Source organism: Pimephales promelas, chromosome 21 (genome assembly GCF_988280905.1).
Source record: "Pimephales promelas chromosome 21, fPimPro1.hap1.1, whole genome shotgun sequence".
Classification (NCBI taxonomy): Eukaryota; Metazoa; Chordata; class Actinopteri; order Cypriniformes; family Leuciscidae; genus Pimephales; species Pimephales promelas.
The window spans coordinates 3565560-3583566 of NC_142789.1; the positions used below are offsets into that span (position 1 = coordinate 3565560).

Sequence of the window (18007 nt, forward strand, 5' to 3'; positions counted from 1 at the left end):
TCAGTAGACTAATTAAATGTATAATTACAGTGTATAAAGATAATAAAATAAATTGTAACCGAGAAATATCGAAAGGAGAGCATTGATTTTTTTTATTTTATTTTTTAATCGTCTTGAGAATGAGTGTGACATACATTCAGAAAATGTCGCATTTGATAAACCCAAAAAATTCTGAAGTTCAGGGAAACAATAAAACATTCACATCCTGAATTATGTAATATTTAACCCCATCTACAGCTCGGCTACTGAGCGACGCTACAATAACTCGCATATTATAAACAACGAAGCGTTAATATTGAAAGCGCGCGCTTCGTTTGTTAAAAATGTAACTTTGCGTCGCGCGCTCGCCTCGAAGACTTGCTTCACTGAACGCGATTTAGCTGGGTCGCGTCGCGTCGCTCGTCGAAGTTGCTTCGGTCCTTTAGCAAACATGGACGGTCACAAGAGGCGTAAACATAATGAGTTAGCTGAACTGAAACTTATTCCCATTTTATTACTCTCCAACGCAACAGTCGCGACTCGCGCGCGTCACGGTGGGTTGTTTTTCGAGGGGTGGGGCGTTGTGTTTTCCCACCGATGAAAACTTGCAAACATCAAAGCATCCGCATCCCTCTTTTCATACGATACAAAACATGTCGATCACTCGCCGATACAGCTCACATTTCAATGCTTCATATCTGTCAATATCTGATAAGATCTCCTTCGCGGTGGGAAAGTCAATTTCCACATAATTTAGGCTTCTTTCAAAGTTCGATAATCCTGAAACTTCCATGGAAATCGACGTTGCTTAATCTATAGGGTTTAATAACGACTTGAACGATGACGAAGGTTGCTATTATTGCCAGAAACTTATGAAAGCCGCCATTCCCAACAAAACCAAGCATATCCCGAGGCGTGTGTAGCCTATCCACAGCTCGAGACAATGATCCCACAGAAAGCTGAAGTTGATTTGTCAAGGACACTGTAGCTCGCATTTCTCTCTGGTTTTGGGAAAGCAACAGTCAAATACGCGTAAAAGTCGGATTGCGTTACCTTTTTGCTGTTTCTGCTGTTGTACCCGTTGTAGGGGTTGAATCCCGTCCTCGGAGGAACGGAGAGCAGCATTTTCTCCTCCGCGGTGTCCGGAGCGGCGAGCCTGACGTCAGTGAGAGGAAGTTCAGGCGGGATCGAGATCGAGTCCCGCGTCGCGTCGCGTCAATATAATATCGCGTCGCCAGCTGCCGTGTCTCCGAAGCCCCGTTCACACTGTCGCTGTCTCTGCACTGTGGGCGTTCGTATAGTGCTATCACTTTAATGTTATTGGTACTGCACTCTGGCCATATCTATAGAAATACTATCATATACAACTAATATATCATTCTAATTTGACTAGGAATTAGGCTTAAAAATAATTAAAAGTAACATGCTATTGGAGAGTGTTGTTATATTAGCCTACCACAGTGTTCAGTGGATACTCACTCTTATTGTCAGAAATTACTAAAACAAACGTCATTCGAATTTGACAAATAATACATTGTACATAGTTGGAAACTGTAAAATGAACTGCATCCGTGCTAAACTTGCATCACACGACCTATCATTGTATAAATTAAACAAACTAAGACTGTCGACAGTTTCTTTTCCATGTATCGTTTAATATATCCATTTGTGTGGTTACAGACTAGACTAGTCAAACATAAAACTATCGCGCCGGATCTCCGTCTTGCCTGACCAGACGGTGACGTGAGCTCCTGCTCCACTGACAGCCCCTCCTATTTGGTTGTTGCTTGCGAAATTCGATTCTCATTTGCATAAAGTCGAAATATTACAGTAAGTGTTTGGAGGGAAAAAAAAATGGTGATTAACTTAAACAGAAATGGACTACACATTCATTTTATTCTAGAGTTATGCCTGATATGGACAACCTGCAGGAGGCATATAGCATAAACGTGTTAAAATCACTTAAAAAGTCAAAATGCGTAGATCTCCCTTTATCAGTTAATAGGGACGTAACCTTTGGCCTTTGGCTAACATTCTGGCAGGATTATGAACAAATGTTCATCCAGTAACATCAATACAATGTTTCTTCAAGATATAATTTTATATCTTGTAAGTAAGTGGCCTAAGTGTTTGGAGCAACATTTGGTGATTAACTTAATAATTATGGAAAATACCATATACAGAATTTAACTAATAATAACCTAACATTATATTATTTAATATTGAACTTAAGCATTCAATTGATGAAGAAATTAGAAGAAAATTTAGAAGAAATAAAAAAGCAAAACGGATTTTTGTTGTTGTTGTTGTTGAATTCTGTACAGAGTGGAAACAAGAGGACGCTTGTTTACAGGTGTACAAGAGACTGCAATTATAAATATGGTTTTGGCCAACAAAGAAATTAGGATTCGAGAGATAAGAGCATACCATATTTGCGTAACAACATCAATGCTGTAAGCCCGTCAACCATACAGCGCATCCTCCAACGGCACCAAGTGACAATGAAAACCCCCTAAAAATTCAGTTTGCACTGTCACACCAGTAGAAGCAAATCTGCAAAGGAATTATCCATTTAGTGATTACTTTTTTTCAATTTCTTATCTTTTTTATTTTTTAAATATGCTAATAGTGATGTAATACAATATAGATAACATAACAGGTCAACAGAGAGGTCACAGCTCATGTTCAATGATTTCCAGTTGCATAACAATGTAAGAGTTGACAGCTCTCATAGTTTGATTGGTTTCTTGTATTGCTAGTTTAGAAAACTCATGCTGCATACATTGTGATCATGAATTACAGTCACTGTTGATCATTTTTACATTATGAACTGCAGTAATATACTATAATGCCCATTTGTTTAAACTCTCTGATCATTTTAGGTCTAGTGTTCATTATTGTCAATTAGTTCTAAATACGTCACTTTGACATTTCCTTTCATTCACAAAATTATTTTGACCACTGTAAAAAAAATGTTGGTTTAACTTTTAAAAAAAAAGTAAACTGGTTGCCTTAAAATTTTAAGTTGGTTGAAATGGAAAAATGAGTTAATACATTGAAGATACAATGACTTAATCATAAACTCAAAATAATAAGTTTTCTGAACTAAATCAATTATTTAAGTTGATTTGACAAAAGAAAAAATGTTGTGATAACAAATCTTGAAAATATTTTTTACAGTCGATAGAATGACTCTCAGCCAGAGAGAATAAATGATAGTGAGATAGTGATAGCGAGGGCTGCTCTATCGATATGTCACTGTGGAGATTTAAATGGTTTGGGTATAAACAGGACTGTTGCCAAGCAACATAGCCCACAGTTATGGACATTTTGACCCATAAAATCCACACAAATGAGCTTAAAGCGAAATACAAGTGAGATACTGTTGGTTTGTATGGTTGTTTACATGGTGACAAGCCGTTCAAGTGTTGCTTTGACCCTTCAACAGAATGTGAAACACTGTGAAACTGAGACAGTTCGTGTTTTTACATCATCTTTTCCCCTGAAACCGAGATTGCACGATTTGTTAATGACACACAGTCTTAGACAATTTGCATACCTGTGAAAAAGAGCCCAAATGTTTTTTACACGTCAACAAAAAAAAAAAAAAAAAAAAAAAAATAGTGAAGAATAGATCATTTATCAGCTGTCTTTAATTTGAACTGGAGTGATTTCTAACTTTAAAATTACTGGAGCAACTTTATTCAATACAGTTTTTCTTGATTGTTTACACATTTCCTGAAAGCATGCCTCATACACTCAGAACTCACAAATCAAAAAACACACACACCCCCTTAATTCTAGTGCAAAATGAAACTTTACATTCAAAACAAAGTTATTTATTCTCAAAATGGTATTTTGTTTTCAGATAACACACATTAGAACTTAATAGAACTTAATTAGAATTTGAGTGTGAAGCGGGAATTGTGCAGAATTGGTTCAGGGGGTTGGTGCATGAGTTACATTTTGTGGTCATTGTGTCTCTCAAGTACCAGAATTTGTGTGTAAACAATATTGAGAAAAAACTGTAATACACATCAGGAGAATTATACCTGACGCTTGTTTTTATTTTATTTTTTTTATTCGCCTTTATCCATTAATTTATAATTGTATTTTCCTTTATTCATTGCATGGTGGAGATAGATCACAACTGTTGGACAGTCAATAGCCTACATTTCAACAAATATTGATATGGTTTATGTTTATTTCCATCTTTGTTTAGATTATCAGTGTAACAATCATTTTATGATGGATATCTATTTTGAAAATGAGGATTTGGAGCATCTGTGTTGTTGACAAAGACAACTGTGTCATGCAGTTAGCATGATGCACTTTGAAAATGTTGCCATATCACAATAAAACATTTATAATACATACAAAACATAGTAAATATTAAAGTGTTTCCATACATGTTTTAATTATATATTGAATAAAGATCTGCTCACCTGATTATATTGCCTGTGATTATTTAGGAAGTTTTGTACAGTGTGTATTGGTGTCGTTGTACAGAAACCAGAACCAATAGAGACTATGGACTCATTTCAAGGATATTTGTTGTTACTCCAGTGAACTGCCTCAGTGATGTATTTGCAGAAACATGGTAAAGTGAGTAGATGGCGACATCTTGAGTTCAGTGTTGAAAATCAAATTTGAGGTTGTGTGCTCCCCTTTCATACAGCTTTCTTTCCATTAGAAGAACTAACGTTAAACTTGCGAATTGAAAACGTTGAAAAGCATGTTTGGCCTCACTGTCTGCCCTATATAGGCTACTTTCATTAAGTTACCCTTGTACCAAGAGTACAAGGTTTTGCTGGTTAGCATGCTGCATTAGCCCTGCTTGCTTGTAGGCAGTACTTAGGCTAAGGGCTGTTCACAATAAGAACGTTAACTATTAATAGTAGCCTACAAAGTAATTAAGTTAGCGCCCACACCAGCGGAAGATATCGTTGTGTTGTCTGTCACTTTAAATGTTCGAGCTCTTTACAGCAGGATGGATTCTGATTGGCTGTCAAGGACAAATCGTTCTGAAAGTGATTCCAACCATTTCTCTGTGCCATTATCGTTATATCTGAGGTGTGTGGATTATTCTTCGATATTGAGAACGATTTTTAGAGCTATATATTTATCGCCATCTTATAGTTAGTCCTTGGTGTGAACCTTTGGGCTCTATAATGCCCCTTTCACAAGATGTAAAATAAGTCTCTGATGTCCCCAGAGTGTGTATGTGAAGTTTCAGCTCAAAATACCCCACAGATATTTTTTTATTGCATGTTAAAATTGTAAACGTTTGAGGGTGAGCAAAATGTGTCCTTTTAAATGCAAATGAGCTCTGCTCCCCGCACAGAGGGCGGAGCTTATACAGCTCATGTGTTTATTTGTGTGTATTAGCAGTAGCACCATTTACCTATCACAGACACACTGAAAATTTCAAAAAGTGGGCTGACGTGCTTCGAGAGACCCGTGTCGAGTGGACCTTTTCCTGATCCTGTCCCTCCTCTCCCTCACAATTCCTGTCTAGCTACTGTCCTATCCTAATAAAAGGCGAAAACGCCTTTAACCCTAAAACCGTATTCTGGACAAATGTGGGCAAAATGGTTTTGATTTATTTTTTAAAAAATACTTCCCTTGATCTGAGCGGTACAAGACTTGGCTACTTTTCATAAGTTTGCCTCCTGAACACACACATTTTTTTTTTTACTCAATTCTACAATGTTAAGGGTGGAAAAAACAAAAACATCATTTAATCTTGTATTTGGGTCAAAAATGGGCACCCATAGAAATGAATGGGAAAAACTGTAATTTAGTGCATTCTAAAATAAGCAAAAATAAGACACCAGGTGACAGCAAAGTCACTTCATCTTTAGGTTTTAGCTCTAAGAACTTATTGGAATGATATTTTACTGTAGTTCAAAAAATGTAAAAAAGAAAACATAAAAATAAGCATAATTTACATAGAAATTAGTAAATAAATAGATTCAAAAATACCCCCAAAATTAAAAAAACAAAACAAAAAACACCGTAAATGGATAAACAAAACTTTATCAATGACAGTGATATAACATTATATCATTATAATAAATAAAAATTAGGATCACAAATGAGTCCTCTGCGCCCACATTTGTCCACAATTACAGGATTAAGGGCTATAAAGTGAATACGGTTTGAGGGCTACATATATATATTATATATATATGCAAAAAAATAAAAAACAGTGTGCTTGCAAAGATAATGTGGCTTTATAAGTTTTTTTATGTTTAGCCATTTAGCTTGCACATTTGTTGTAAGGTGAAATGTGTGATGAAGACAGCACACACACATCCCTGTTGTATTGGGACCAACTTAATGATCCTCCCTTTCTATTGGTTCTAGAGGTCTGAAAAACAGGGATACTGACCATAGCTTTGTTAGCTTACACACAACTTCAGATCTCTGAATCGATGAATGGGGACTTTTGAAAAATCATGTGAACGTGCCTGATTGGTACCTCATTTGCATGTTTTTTTGCATAAATTGCACAATTTCACATTTGATTTGTGGGGACCTTGCAACAATAACAAATGATACATATTTATATTATTATCAGATTAGTTGATCATACTGTAGATAACATAGAGATGTAGTGAGGCCTGCAAATGGTGCTAGTTATGCAAAGTCTCTCTCTTGCATAGCACACCTAGGCCCGGTTTCACAGATAGGGCTTAGATTAGGCCTTAGTTCAATTAGGGCTGTGCATCCAGTTCGATACTTTTTAGGCCCTGAACGAAATGCCTCGATACCACTGAGTATCAAAAATTATCTTGTCGTTCGATATCGATACCAAATTCGATACCTAAGTGGGTTAATCTCGCCAACGTCAGTGAGCCAATGAGCATGCAGCATGATTGGCTGTGGCGAGGCATCAAGAAATGACACTAGTTCATGCCGTTTACACGCTAGTCTGTAGTATGTAAACGTCCCAACCCCCATAGATGTAAAAAGATGTGGAAAAGTGAGGCTAAATTTCACCAGACTCGATGCCAACAGCGATCAGCGCAATATTTGCGACAAGATAATTGCTTCCAAGACCAGCAACTTGACAAATCCGATGAAGCACTTGACAGTTTACGGACTAAATGTATGTAATCTGGCAGTTTTCGACTGACAACTGGAGCTTTTTTACAAATGAACCGAAACACAAACATAACCAATAGGCATATAGAAAGCTTGAAATGTCTACTTTTAAACGAACCAATTTGAAACGTAAAAATACGCTCCATGTAATCCAAAAGAAAGGTGCATTTCTCTCATAGGCACGCACACGTTCGCTACACCACAGAGATGACGAGTCAGCAACGTCAACTTCATCTTTGCAGCCAACACTGACTCAGAAAACACTAGTTTATTAATAATGTCTCCTGGCTATTTTTTCCAGAAACATTCACAATTATTAGGCTACCTTTGCCTAGCTTTATACGTGTGCTTGAGCGCGAGGCATATATTCCACCCCCAGTGGCCTATACAAGTCATTGAACCAATAAAAAAAAAAGTCAACAAACTGAAAAAAAAAAATATGGTAATATGTAATATTAAAACAGGTTTCATAAAATTGGTATTGAAAAAAGTATTGTTCAGGAACCGGTATCAAAGTCAAGGTATGGATATCGGGAAGAAAAAAAAAAAAATGTTAGGATACCCAGCCCTACATTTATGTAACATTTATAATATTACTGATGTGCATCTTGAGACAAAACAATGGCACTGATATATTTTAAAATACGTCAGTGCAAGTTGCTTTCAGTTAAAACTGCTCAAACATGCAATATAGTCTGGGACTAGCTTAAGGTCTGGTCTGTGAAACCTAGTTTGGCTGGTGTTCTCCATGTAGTCATCTTCACAAAACTAACATTTGGTTCAATTGACTGATGCTCCTATATTTGATAGGAATATCAGTGTGATTGAAGCAGTAAAAAAGTCATCTATTCTCTATTATATACAAAGATTACTCTAGATATTCATCAAACCATCAAGTCTAACCTTTAAACCTTTCCACTTCAAACCATTCTTTCCTTAATTTGAACGATTCTTTAACAATTTTTAACCACAACCAACCATCTGCAACTAATTCACCTGGTACTTACAACCATGATAATAAATCTACTACTAACTAGGAACTGAACATCAACTCACATTTAAATAGCTGAATTTAACTTTACAAACAAACTCAGCAAATTAAGTTGCATTATCGTTATACTAAAAAGTATGTAAAAAATCAGGTAGACATAAAAATATAAACAAAAAATAGGTCAAAACTCTAGTAAAACTTGTAGGATATTGAATGTGTGTGGATGTAAATATTTGGTCGTTGTTGTTTTTTTTTTTTTTTGCCTCATACATACCCTCTTTAGTGCGTTTATGATGACGGATAAAGGCCACAAGCTGGAAATGACTGGTCTAACAGTAAAGTTGTCCAATATCCTACAAGTCTGGCTGGAGTTTTGAGCTGTTCAGAAGAAGAGTAGGAATCTCTGGAACAACTTAGAAACATGGAAAAAGGCAAATATAAAAACTGCCATGCTACCAGAGCTGGTAATCTTCATATTATTTGCACTGCAAACTCTTTTTATAAGCTGTAATGCGGTTATATATGAAGAATTTCAGGTTCTTCCAGTCGCGGTTCTTTAGAGCTTCAGGTTCAGCCTTTAAACACTTCTCACAGTCACTCTTTGCCGGTACAGTACAAGATGTGATGAAGTGCATCATGTGCCTTTGCACCGCCTGCACCTCTGTCTGCTGCCAGGGTTTTTTCCTCTGGGTAGTTTTACCTGAAAGCAGTAAAAAAAAAAAAAACATAAATAAAAGGACAAAGAATAGCAGCGTGTGCTGAAGTTCTGAACCCTACATCAGTATTTCGCAAAACTGCAATGGAAACTGTTTTTGCGCATTTACAGGTCACCTGGCACATATGGTGCGATGTGTTTGGTCAGAAGATGAGACGGAGATTCTAAACGACAAAGAAACGCCACAATCAAGACCTTGAAGCAGAAATGAGGGAGAAACACCTCATAAGGGCCGTATGGATTTCCTCTCCATTAATGCTTGGATACGCATACGTCTCCTTCCATTAATAATAACGGCTAGTGCGGTGACTGGGATTTATGTAAACCTAGCGACATCCGTGGCCAAACTTTTTGGAATGAATTATCACATGAGGAAAAATTACGTTTTAGTTTATATACGCATGACATCGGTTAATAGAAATTTCGCAATTGTTTTTATCAACATTTAGAAAATATCAAACGCGTTCTTATCCTAGGGCGTCATATAGTGACACTTTTGAAATTTCGTCTAAATCCAACGCACATGGCACCCTTTAGCGTCAATATAACATGCACAGAGCTTTGTTCGGTTATCGTAGGTTTAGTTCTGGGGTAGGTTTAGGGTTACACCACTAGGAGGCGCCTTCTGGCGCATATCTGTGTCTCATATTGACGCTAAAGGCGTTGGATGTAGACGAAATGTCAAAAGCGTCAGTATATGACGCCTTGGGATGAGAACGGGCTGAAATATTGCAAACGTTTTGCGCAAATCTGTAATGTAAACGCGACCACTGAAACACTGATTTCTAGATTTTGTCAATTGGACTGAATAGATAATTGGGGAAATTATATTTTTTGATAAATTGTTTGCTATACGTCTTCAAAACGTAATGGTTAAATCAGACCACTTTTTATGCGTTCATTAATTTTTGGATTAATTACATAAATCCATCTAGCATACTATCTAGCATGTTCAATGAATTCTATAAGACATAGCAACAGGAATTACTTCAAATGACAGTAAAGCTACTTGAAGTTGAGTAATACAAACCATAAACAGTAGATGAAGAGTGTCCCTCCTGTATGTGCCCGTCTTCCTCATCACAGTTCACAACTTTTTCTGTGGAGGACATACAAAGCACAGCTTCACAACGGGATTAAGCAGAAAGTGGTAAACACAGAACAAATAAACTAACAAAATAAAACAAATGATAACACTTTACAGTAAGACTTCCTTAGTTAACATGAAGTAAGCATGAACAATACTTCTAAAGCAGCAATTCATCTTAGTAATATCAGACTGATCTCATGAAATGGCGTATGTATGACACGCCAATTCGTATTTGCATTTTTGGCGTGCTACCAACACGCATAATCGCTTTTCAGCGTGTTTATGAACGCCATTGACTTAAAGGTGGAATACCTAAGATTTTTTGCATTAAAATATCCCAAAATCACAAGGTCAGTGTTATACATTTAGTTAAGATGATAACTTACAATATTCCAAATGTTTCAAACAATGTTTAAATCGCGAGAAAATTTTGATTTTAACCAAGGAAACGGGGCGTGTGAGCTGGGAGTCGCCAGTAAATCGCGTCATATCCGCGTTTCCGCTCGTACTGCGTGTAGTCCTGGACAAATGCGGAAGTTGTAGTTGTGCGTTAGCGTCTATCAAGCAACAAACGTCAGCTTGTTTCGCGCATTTGTTATGGAATGGAGCACAATTATGCTTTAGCGATTGCACCTGGTTCTGTCTACAAAGACAAGTCTCATAAACGCAAACGTCAACGAACGGGTCAACCAAACGACCCAAGTAGAATTTGGGACAAGAGAAATAAAACCAGCTCAACATCGGTGTGGCATTTCCTAAATGGAGAGAACTTTGTGAAAAACTCTAACTAAGAGACGCCGATCTTGCATGTGTTTTACTTGACAAGATGCAAAACAATTAGTATTATTGTTAGAATGCCTTGTTATCTATGCATATGATGTGAAAAATCGTAAGGTCATATTGACCGCGAATACACACGGAATGTGAACTGTTGGCTGTATCTTAGAAAACGACATTTATCTGAAAAGTGTTTCAACCGTCCCGGCTCTCCCCTAACATCTGTGATAACTAATTTACTTTTAAACCTTACTTTTCTTGCGGTTATTTCAGTTTAATGAAAAACAAGCATGTCATTAAACGCAACAGTTATAGAAATCGAACTTTACCTCATCCATGACAACTAATTTTCGATTCCCGTCTGACTGATTTATACTGTCTATGATTTATCCACGGTGGAGTTGAAAACAACAGTTCCCATCATTCCGCGTTCCTCCACGGCGTCATCAAGCAAAGCCGTTGTTGTTGTTTTAAATGTAGCGCCCTCTAGCGGCATAAAATCTTAGGTATTGTAGCTTTAACGTTACATGACTGTATATGAAGAGTTCAGATGCAAAAGCCTCTAAATGCCATTTGAAATTTTCTTCTTTAATGATGATTTTTATCAAACTTGTGTATTTAAGTTCAGTAATTTAATTATCGTTGCCATTTAAGTGAAATTACTGAACTTAAATATACAAGTTTGATAAAAATCATCATTAAAGAAGAAAATTTCAAATGGCATTTAGAGGCTTTTGCATCTGAACTCTTCATATAGAAATATATGACCTACCCCAACCCCGTCCCTAAACCTACCCGTCACCGTTATTGGGGTTAATATCATTTTTGAGTCTTCCTCTACCATCCTAGGAAAAAAAATCTCGCTCCCCAGATGTAGATCTACATTTTGCTTGGTTTCGCTCGGACATTTAACGGAGTGTAGTGTACATACACGCGGAATCAGTCGGACATTTAACGGCGTAGACATAGCTCAAAATGCGTATAGATAACACGCCACTTGACTTGAAAGTGGCGTGTATGTTTACGCAAAAGTCATGATGTCATGTTGGTTACTAATACAAAAACATTAGTTAATGCACCATGAATTAAACAATGAACAGCTGTATTTTTATTAACAAATACTGTAGCAAAAGTATTGCTCATTGTTAGTTCATGTTAGTTAACTAATGAACCTTACTGTAAAGTGAAACCAAATAAATGAACACACCGTCAGGATCGATCACAATTTCATCCCAGTTCTTGCCATGGAACTCAGCTAATCTCCCTTGCTCGAGAGCCATTAAAACTTTGCTGATCTTGGCAAGATGCAGGGTCTTCTCAGGGAGCCGGCAGAACTCACGATGGATTATTATGTAGTGTCCGAGAAAGTTGGCGAGCTGCTCCATCTCCGTGTCGGTCATATTCAGCACCGTTGAAAGGGTTGCGGCTTGCTTGCGCAGTCTGGTGGACGTCAGTGACTTGGGAAACTTCGCACCACACGCTTTTGCAAAGCCACGGAGGCAGTCTGACCCTTGGAAATGCGTCATGGCTTCTGGCCTTGCGAACAAAAACCCATTGTCTTTCAAAACCCCACAAGCCTCTCTGTGCTGAACAAGAAGTTCTAAGGCACTCAACATTTGTGGAGTCAGAAGAATTGGGACGGGCCAACCATGCGTTCCTCTGGTGACAATCATTGAGAAGTTTCTGCAGAGTATTTTCTCCACTTCAGAGAGCGCCCAGCCCACATCCACAAGCGGGTCAAAGGTGTCTCTTGATAAAAATGCAGACAAAGGCACGTTCGCCACCTCAGCTTCCCTGCGCCGGTTAAAGAGAATCACCTGCGCTAGACACGCCTTCGCCAGCTCCATCCAGGCTTTAGCAGAGGGACTTTCAGAGAGGCAACTGTTCCACTTATCTCGCACTTGACTGAGATACGTATGCATCTTCTGGACGTCTTCGGTAAAGGGTATGATAGTGGGCACATTGCTCTTTGCCTCCCTGATGTTCCTCAACGCTGTCGCCGAGATCATCTCGTTCCACTTCTCCTCGTGGATCTCTTGAAACTCACTGGCATTCTTCACAAGCTCTTTGTTGTTTGAGAGTAAACCTTGAGCTTTCAAGACTTTGTTAACTTTAACCAGGGAATTCCCGAGCTTGGTGGCGAGTGTTGGAATCAAGAACTTGTCGGATTCAGCGTCATACCCGCATGTGTACCTGACGGCTTTGACAGTCTCCATATACTTCTTGGGATTTACGCAATCTTTAATTGTTTTTAAGGTGGTGACTCTCCTAGCGTTGTCAAGCAGCCTTCCCAATTCTCGCATCTTCTCTCGCACGCCCTGTTTATTCTTGGCTGATATCCCACCTTTGTTTAACAAGTGCTGCCCAAAATCAACAATTACTTTGTCATTTTTTATTATATCCGTGATGGGGTCAGGAGTCATGGTGGTTATCACTCCCCACAGCTGTTTAGTTATGTTTGAAGGCACGGGCCCCGTGTATCTACACAACGACTGAACGCGGTATTTTCCTGGTTTGGGGGCGACTGAGCGAGGTTTAAGTCTACAGTAACGCATATGTCGCCACAGGACCTTTCTTATAAAAAGCCCTTGACAGTATACACAGTGCATGAAATCATCCGCCTGCGCTTCTTTAGGTGGCCGTTTAAATGGCACGAGTTCCCCCTTGCCTGATTTCACAACAGCGGCATTGTGAGCATAGTTTCCTCTGTTGCGAATATAATCTAGCAGTTTTCTTCTCTCCTTGGATCCCTTCGGAAAGCTTAGAGCTTTGGCCACATCAGATTTTTTTTTATGCGAACCTTCTAGATGCCTCGCCATCTTAGCATAAGGCTTACGGCAATACAAGCAGTAATGTCTCTTGTCGTACACTCTGCTGCCTCCTCTTTTCTGGTATGCACTAACAACTATGCCGTCTTTAGTGTTCTGACTCGAACAGGGTTCTTCTGCTGTTCCAGACGCTTCAGATGTAAGACTCTGGCTATCAAAGGTCATTTGGTCAGACGTTGTCTCGCGGACGGGGGAACTCGCCGAGCCAGATTCATCAACATCCATCTCATCTAGAAGCTGAAGTTTTGTCTGGTCTGGTATGAGGTTATCTTCACTGTCGGTTTCAGAAAAGATATCTGAAATGTAGGAATCTGAACTCTCTGATGTAGAATCATAGAGGTCATAAGAATCCTGAAGATCCATGTTTTTCATCTAAAAAAATAAATAAATAAGAAACACATAGAACTGATATTCGATGAGCAAATTTTTGATCATCTCTTGGTCATTCAAGTAATTTTTCAATATTTTTTGACAGTTGATTTGACAAAAATAAGAGATGCACCGATTGCAATTTTCTTGGCTGATTCTGATTTTTTTTTTTAAGCGTGACCTGCTGTTACAGATTTTTTGCCGATTACAAATTTCTTTCCAGGAACTATAATTGACAGCATATACAAACAAAAAATCTACTTTTGCTAAATAGTAATAAAATAAGAACAAATAAACACACTGAATAAAGAGATATATGAAATAAACATGGCTTTAAGTTTTTCAGCTGGGTCTGACAGTAAGTTAGTATTGAGGTTAGAAATACTACAGAATATCACTGGATATCAGCGGCGGGGGGCTTTTAAATCACCAATTTAAAGGCAAAATGCGTACATTTGCACGGCAGCACTGTGTTTTTGATTATGAATAATAGGCTAATGAACTAACCTGCTATGTGCACATTTTAGCTTCGTTTTCGGTTAAGAACAAAATAGTATTTTTGAGTTTGACTTGAGAACTTACCATGCTATTTGCAGTCCATCTCAGTTTCGGTCCAAAAATCTCATTTTCATTTCGGAACTGCGACACAATCTGTAAACATAAAAAATCAAAAGTATACAACAACATTTTGCATTGGTATAGTATTTGAAATCGAAAAAAAGACTTTAACCTCTGTCTGGACACACATGTGAATAAAACAGACTATACCAGTCAATGGGGAATGAGATCTATGTTTGATTAAAACATTCTTCCAAATATCTTCCTTTGTGTTCAGCAGAACAAATAAACACGTAGAGGTTTGGAACAACATGAGGGTGAGTAAATACTGACAGAATTTTCATTTTTGGGTGAACTAACCCTTTAACCTGATTTATCCTTATAATTATCAAGCAGTAAAATAGGTCCTTCCCACGCCCAAAACGAGGCGTCTGCGTGAGTGAAATGACACTATATTCAACAACAACAGCTTTCATGGTCACTGCAAGTTTTATCGTTTAAATAGCTCATATGGGAAAATCAAGTACTTTACTTGCATTATTATTATTAAGAGTTCATATGAATGTCTAAAATACATTAAGCCTAGCTCCATAGCTAAACATAACCACTTAAAAAATAAATAAAATAATGCTGTCTATATGAATTACATACAAATACTCATGGTCACGTTGTTAAAATACATCAGCAAGGTTTAGGGGGGAAAATAGTTTGTAAAACTCCCAATAAAACATGCAAACCAAATGTGTGTGTGTGTGATTGCGTGCGTGTGTGGTTGTTTTTGTGATTTATGAGCACAGTCATTTGTATAATGACATTGGTATTACACTGGTATTACAACATGAACGTGATTTATGAGGATATTTACAGAGTATTTCAAATGGCTTTAAAAACATACTAAACAGTGTTTTATTAAAAATGTAAAAATGCATTACATTTTCTGTGATGGGCAGGTTTAGGGGTCAGGTTAGTGTAGGGGAATAGGATATAGAGTTTGTACAGTATAAAACCATTACGCAAATGGAGGGTCCTCACAAGTATAGCTAATATACTTGTGTGTGTGTGTGTGTTTGCTCATGTTTTTCTATCCCGCTGGGGACTTCAACTTGAATGCACACAGACCCATGTGGACTCATGGCACTGTGGAGACCTACATTGAGGTCCCCAGGAGGAAAAAAGCTTATAAATCCTGCAGAATGAGTTTATTTGGAAAATGCAAACATGCAGAATGTTTTCTTTTGTGGCAAGGTTTAGAGTCGGGTTAGTGAAAGCGGAGAGAATACACAGTTTGTAGAGTATAAACACTATTACATCTATGGGTAGTCCCTGTTAGCCTCATATTTAAGAATGTGTGTGTGTGTGTACATAATGTATTTGAAAACATTTTAATGAATACTGAATATGAATGGAATTAATGATGTTGGTTTAAAACACTTCATTAATGTAATTTTCCCATTTCCCATGACCTAATAATATAAAGTGAGAAACCGTTAATAAACCGTTAAAGCATTATCTAACTCTTTACATATGTGCTAATAAAAACAATAATTAGTTAATTACAGTGACAATTAATGAAGTACTCACTATTTGTATTTAGTCTATTTATGTGTTAGCTACAGTTTAAAAAATATTATTTAACTTTGAAAATGATTTGTAAGTAGTTTATTACACTATACTCATAAAGTGTTAAGGCTGATTTATACTTCTGCGTCGGACCTACGACGTATCTTCTACGCTGTAGGCTATGCATCAGTTTTCATTTCTACTTCTACTTCTAGCAAACCAATCACAGCGCTTGCGGCCCGTGTTGAATTGACACATTGTTACATTTTTGGAAAGGTGAACGTCAGATGTAGCTAAAGCGTAGGTTTGACGAATGAGTTTAAATCAGCATTTTCTCTTACAATCCAAATTCAATTTAAATCAGATTTGACCAATTTATTCTAATTGATGTGGTTACATGTGAATTGTGCTACTAGTTCGATTAGGGGATTATTAGGGTCCATATATACGCAGCTATTGACTGAAAGTGTGCTGTGGGGACGTTACAAGCGTCCAGAAACAAAAAAAAAACACAAAAACAAATCCCTGTGAAGGTTCAAATCAGCCCTAATCAGTCAAATCAAGTATACCACAACCACTAACCTTCTGGACACACAACATTAAACTGTTAGTGCACTAATTCTTACTCTATTACTATCAAAACAACCACAAGGAAGAGAGACTGTAGAATGATTGTTTCTGTGTGATGAGCATGAATGTACCTGGTGAGGAGAGCTGTTTGGACCTGTAGCATCATCCATCTGTAAAAAATGTATTATGACAACATTCAAATAGTTATTTTTATAGAGCTGTCCATTACAAAAAAAAAATTGTATATATATTTTTATTGGATGTCTGGTTAGGCACTATGTAAGTTACCTGCTGGTGAGTTTTTCTATTGTGCACATCCATCTAAGCCTTTTAAATCGCAGGACTTCCTTGAAATATTAACATTTAGACCACAAATATGATGAAATCCTCCTCCGTATGTCAGACCATCTCGTTTATCAACGATGCAGCTACACATAAACACAATAAAAGCAAAATGACGAGAAAAAGGAAACACTTGAGAAACATTTAAACACAGGGATGCAAACTTAGGAAGATTTTTAAAAAAAATGACACGCGAGGGTGGACACAAAAATCCCCAGAAATCATAGATATGGACGAACAAATTTGTTTAAAACATGACAGTACTACAAAACACAACAAAGATAAACAGTACGTTCGATATCTATCTATCTATCTATCTATCTATCTATCTATCTATCTATCTATCTATCTATCTATCTATCTATCTATCTATCTATCTATCTATCTATCTATCGCTGTGTTTTTGTATGGGTGAGGGCTAATTTAACTGTAACGTTAAGCATCAGGACATGATTGTTTATAGCGATTTAACGGGTTGTTGTCTTACCCTCAAGCCACACTAGCCGAATTTCTGTCCCCGGTGAATAATTCACAAGTTTCACCCCTCAGTTTAATACACTGAGCAGTCTGCTCCCTCAGAAAACACAGCGAAATGCTATAGCATAACAGTTAGTAAGGTTAACGTTACAGTTTTGCCCCACAGCACCGAACCAATGCAGTGGCTCAGCTAACTTAACGGATTGTTTAAATAATATTTTTAGTTTTTTTAAAAACACGCTTGGTTTTAAACATTTGTATCGCTAGCTATTTCAGTAAGTTAAAGCACAATACATTTACGTACATTTACGTACATTTAGTGATGGGCGCTTTAAATCGACGTGAAGCTTCGAAACCTTTGCGAATCATTTGTTTCGAAACAGAGATTCGGAGTGCGTACCACGTGATTACAGTAAACGAGGCTTCGTTGGAGTAGTATGAAGCTGCAGACTCGGAGACCTGCATTTACAGTCCCCCTGCACCCAGAGTCCCGCATTCTCAGACCCCTCGTTTTTCGAGACAGCGCCTCCTATCAAATTGTATCGGATAAACATGTGAAGAACATGTGAAGTAGATAAATAAAATCTTCAATTTTATTTAGCGATTCGTAGTAGACTATTTGTTTGATTTATTTTGTTAAT

The 18007-nt window shown here is 37.5% G+C and overlaps 2 protein-coding genes across 2 annotated transcripts in view; both read right to left on the reverse strand.

Annotated features, from left to right (window-relative positions):
• The window catches only part of rbms2a (RNA binding motif, single stranded interacting protein 2a), a 57317-nt gene extending 55672 nt beyond the window's left edge, over nt 1-1645 (reverse strand). Inside the window, exon 1 of the mRNA XM_039663292.2 lies at nt 1033-1645. Coding sequence (XP_039519226.1) covers nt 1033-1104 — 72 coding nt within the window. The 5' untranslated portion in view covers nt 1105-1645. The remainder of the gene's footprint in view (nt 1-1032) is intronic.
• Nucleotides 1646-5357: 3712 nt separating this feature from the next.
• Nucleotides 5358-16988, reverse strand: LOC120473467 (uncharacterized). Its single transcript, XM_089125248.1, has 6 exons — nt 16836-16988; nt 16679-16717; nt 14442-14510; nt 11870-13862; nt 9826-9894; nt 5358-8780 (listed from the first exon to the last, which is right to left on the reverse strand). The coding sequence occupies exons 1-6, from the start codon at nt 16866-16868 to the stop codon at nt 8557-8559; spliced, it is 2427 nt and encodes an 808-aa protein (XP_088981374.1). The 5' UTR covers nt 16869-16988; the 3' UTR covers nt 5358-8556.
• Between the last annotated feature and the right edge of the window lie 1019 nt (nt 16989-18007).

Bases quoted from the DNA above. Each gene is read 5' to 3' on its own strand.
- LOC120473467 (XM_089125248.1), bottom strand. From the start codon at position 16,868: ATGGATGTGCACAATAGAAAAACTCACCAGCAG. The intron at 13,863-14,441 runs GTAAGTTCTCAA...TTATTTTTTTAG, and splicing joins GATGGACTGCAAATAGCATG to ATGAAAAACATGGATCTTCA. The intron at 8,781-9,825 runs GTTTGTATTACT...TACTGCTTTCAG, and splicing joins CTCTTCATCTACTGTTTATG to GTAAAACTACCCAGAGGAAA.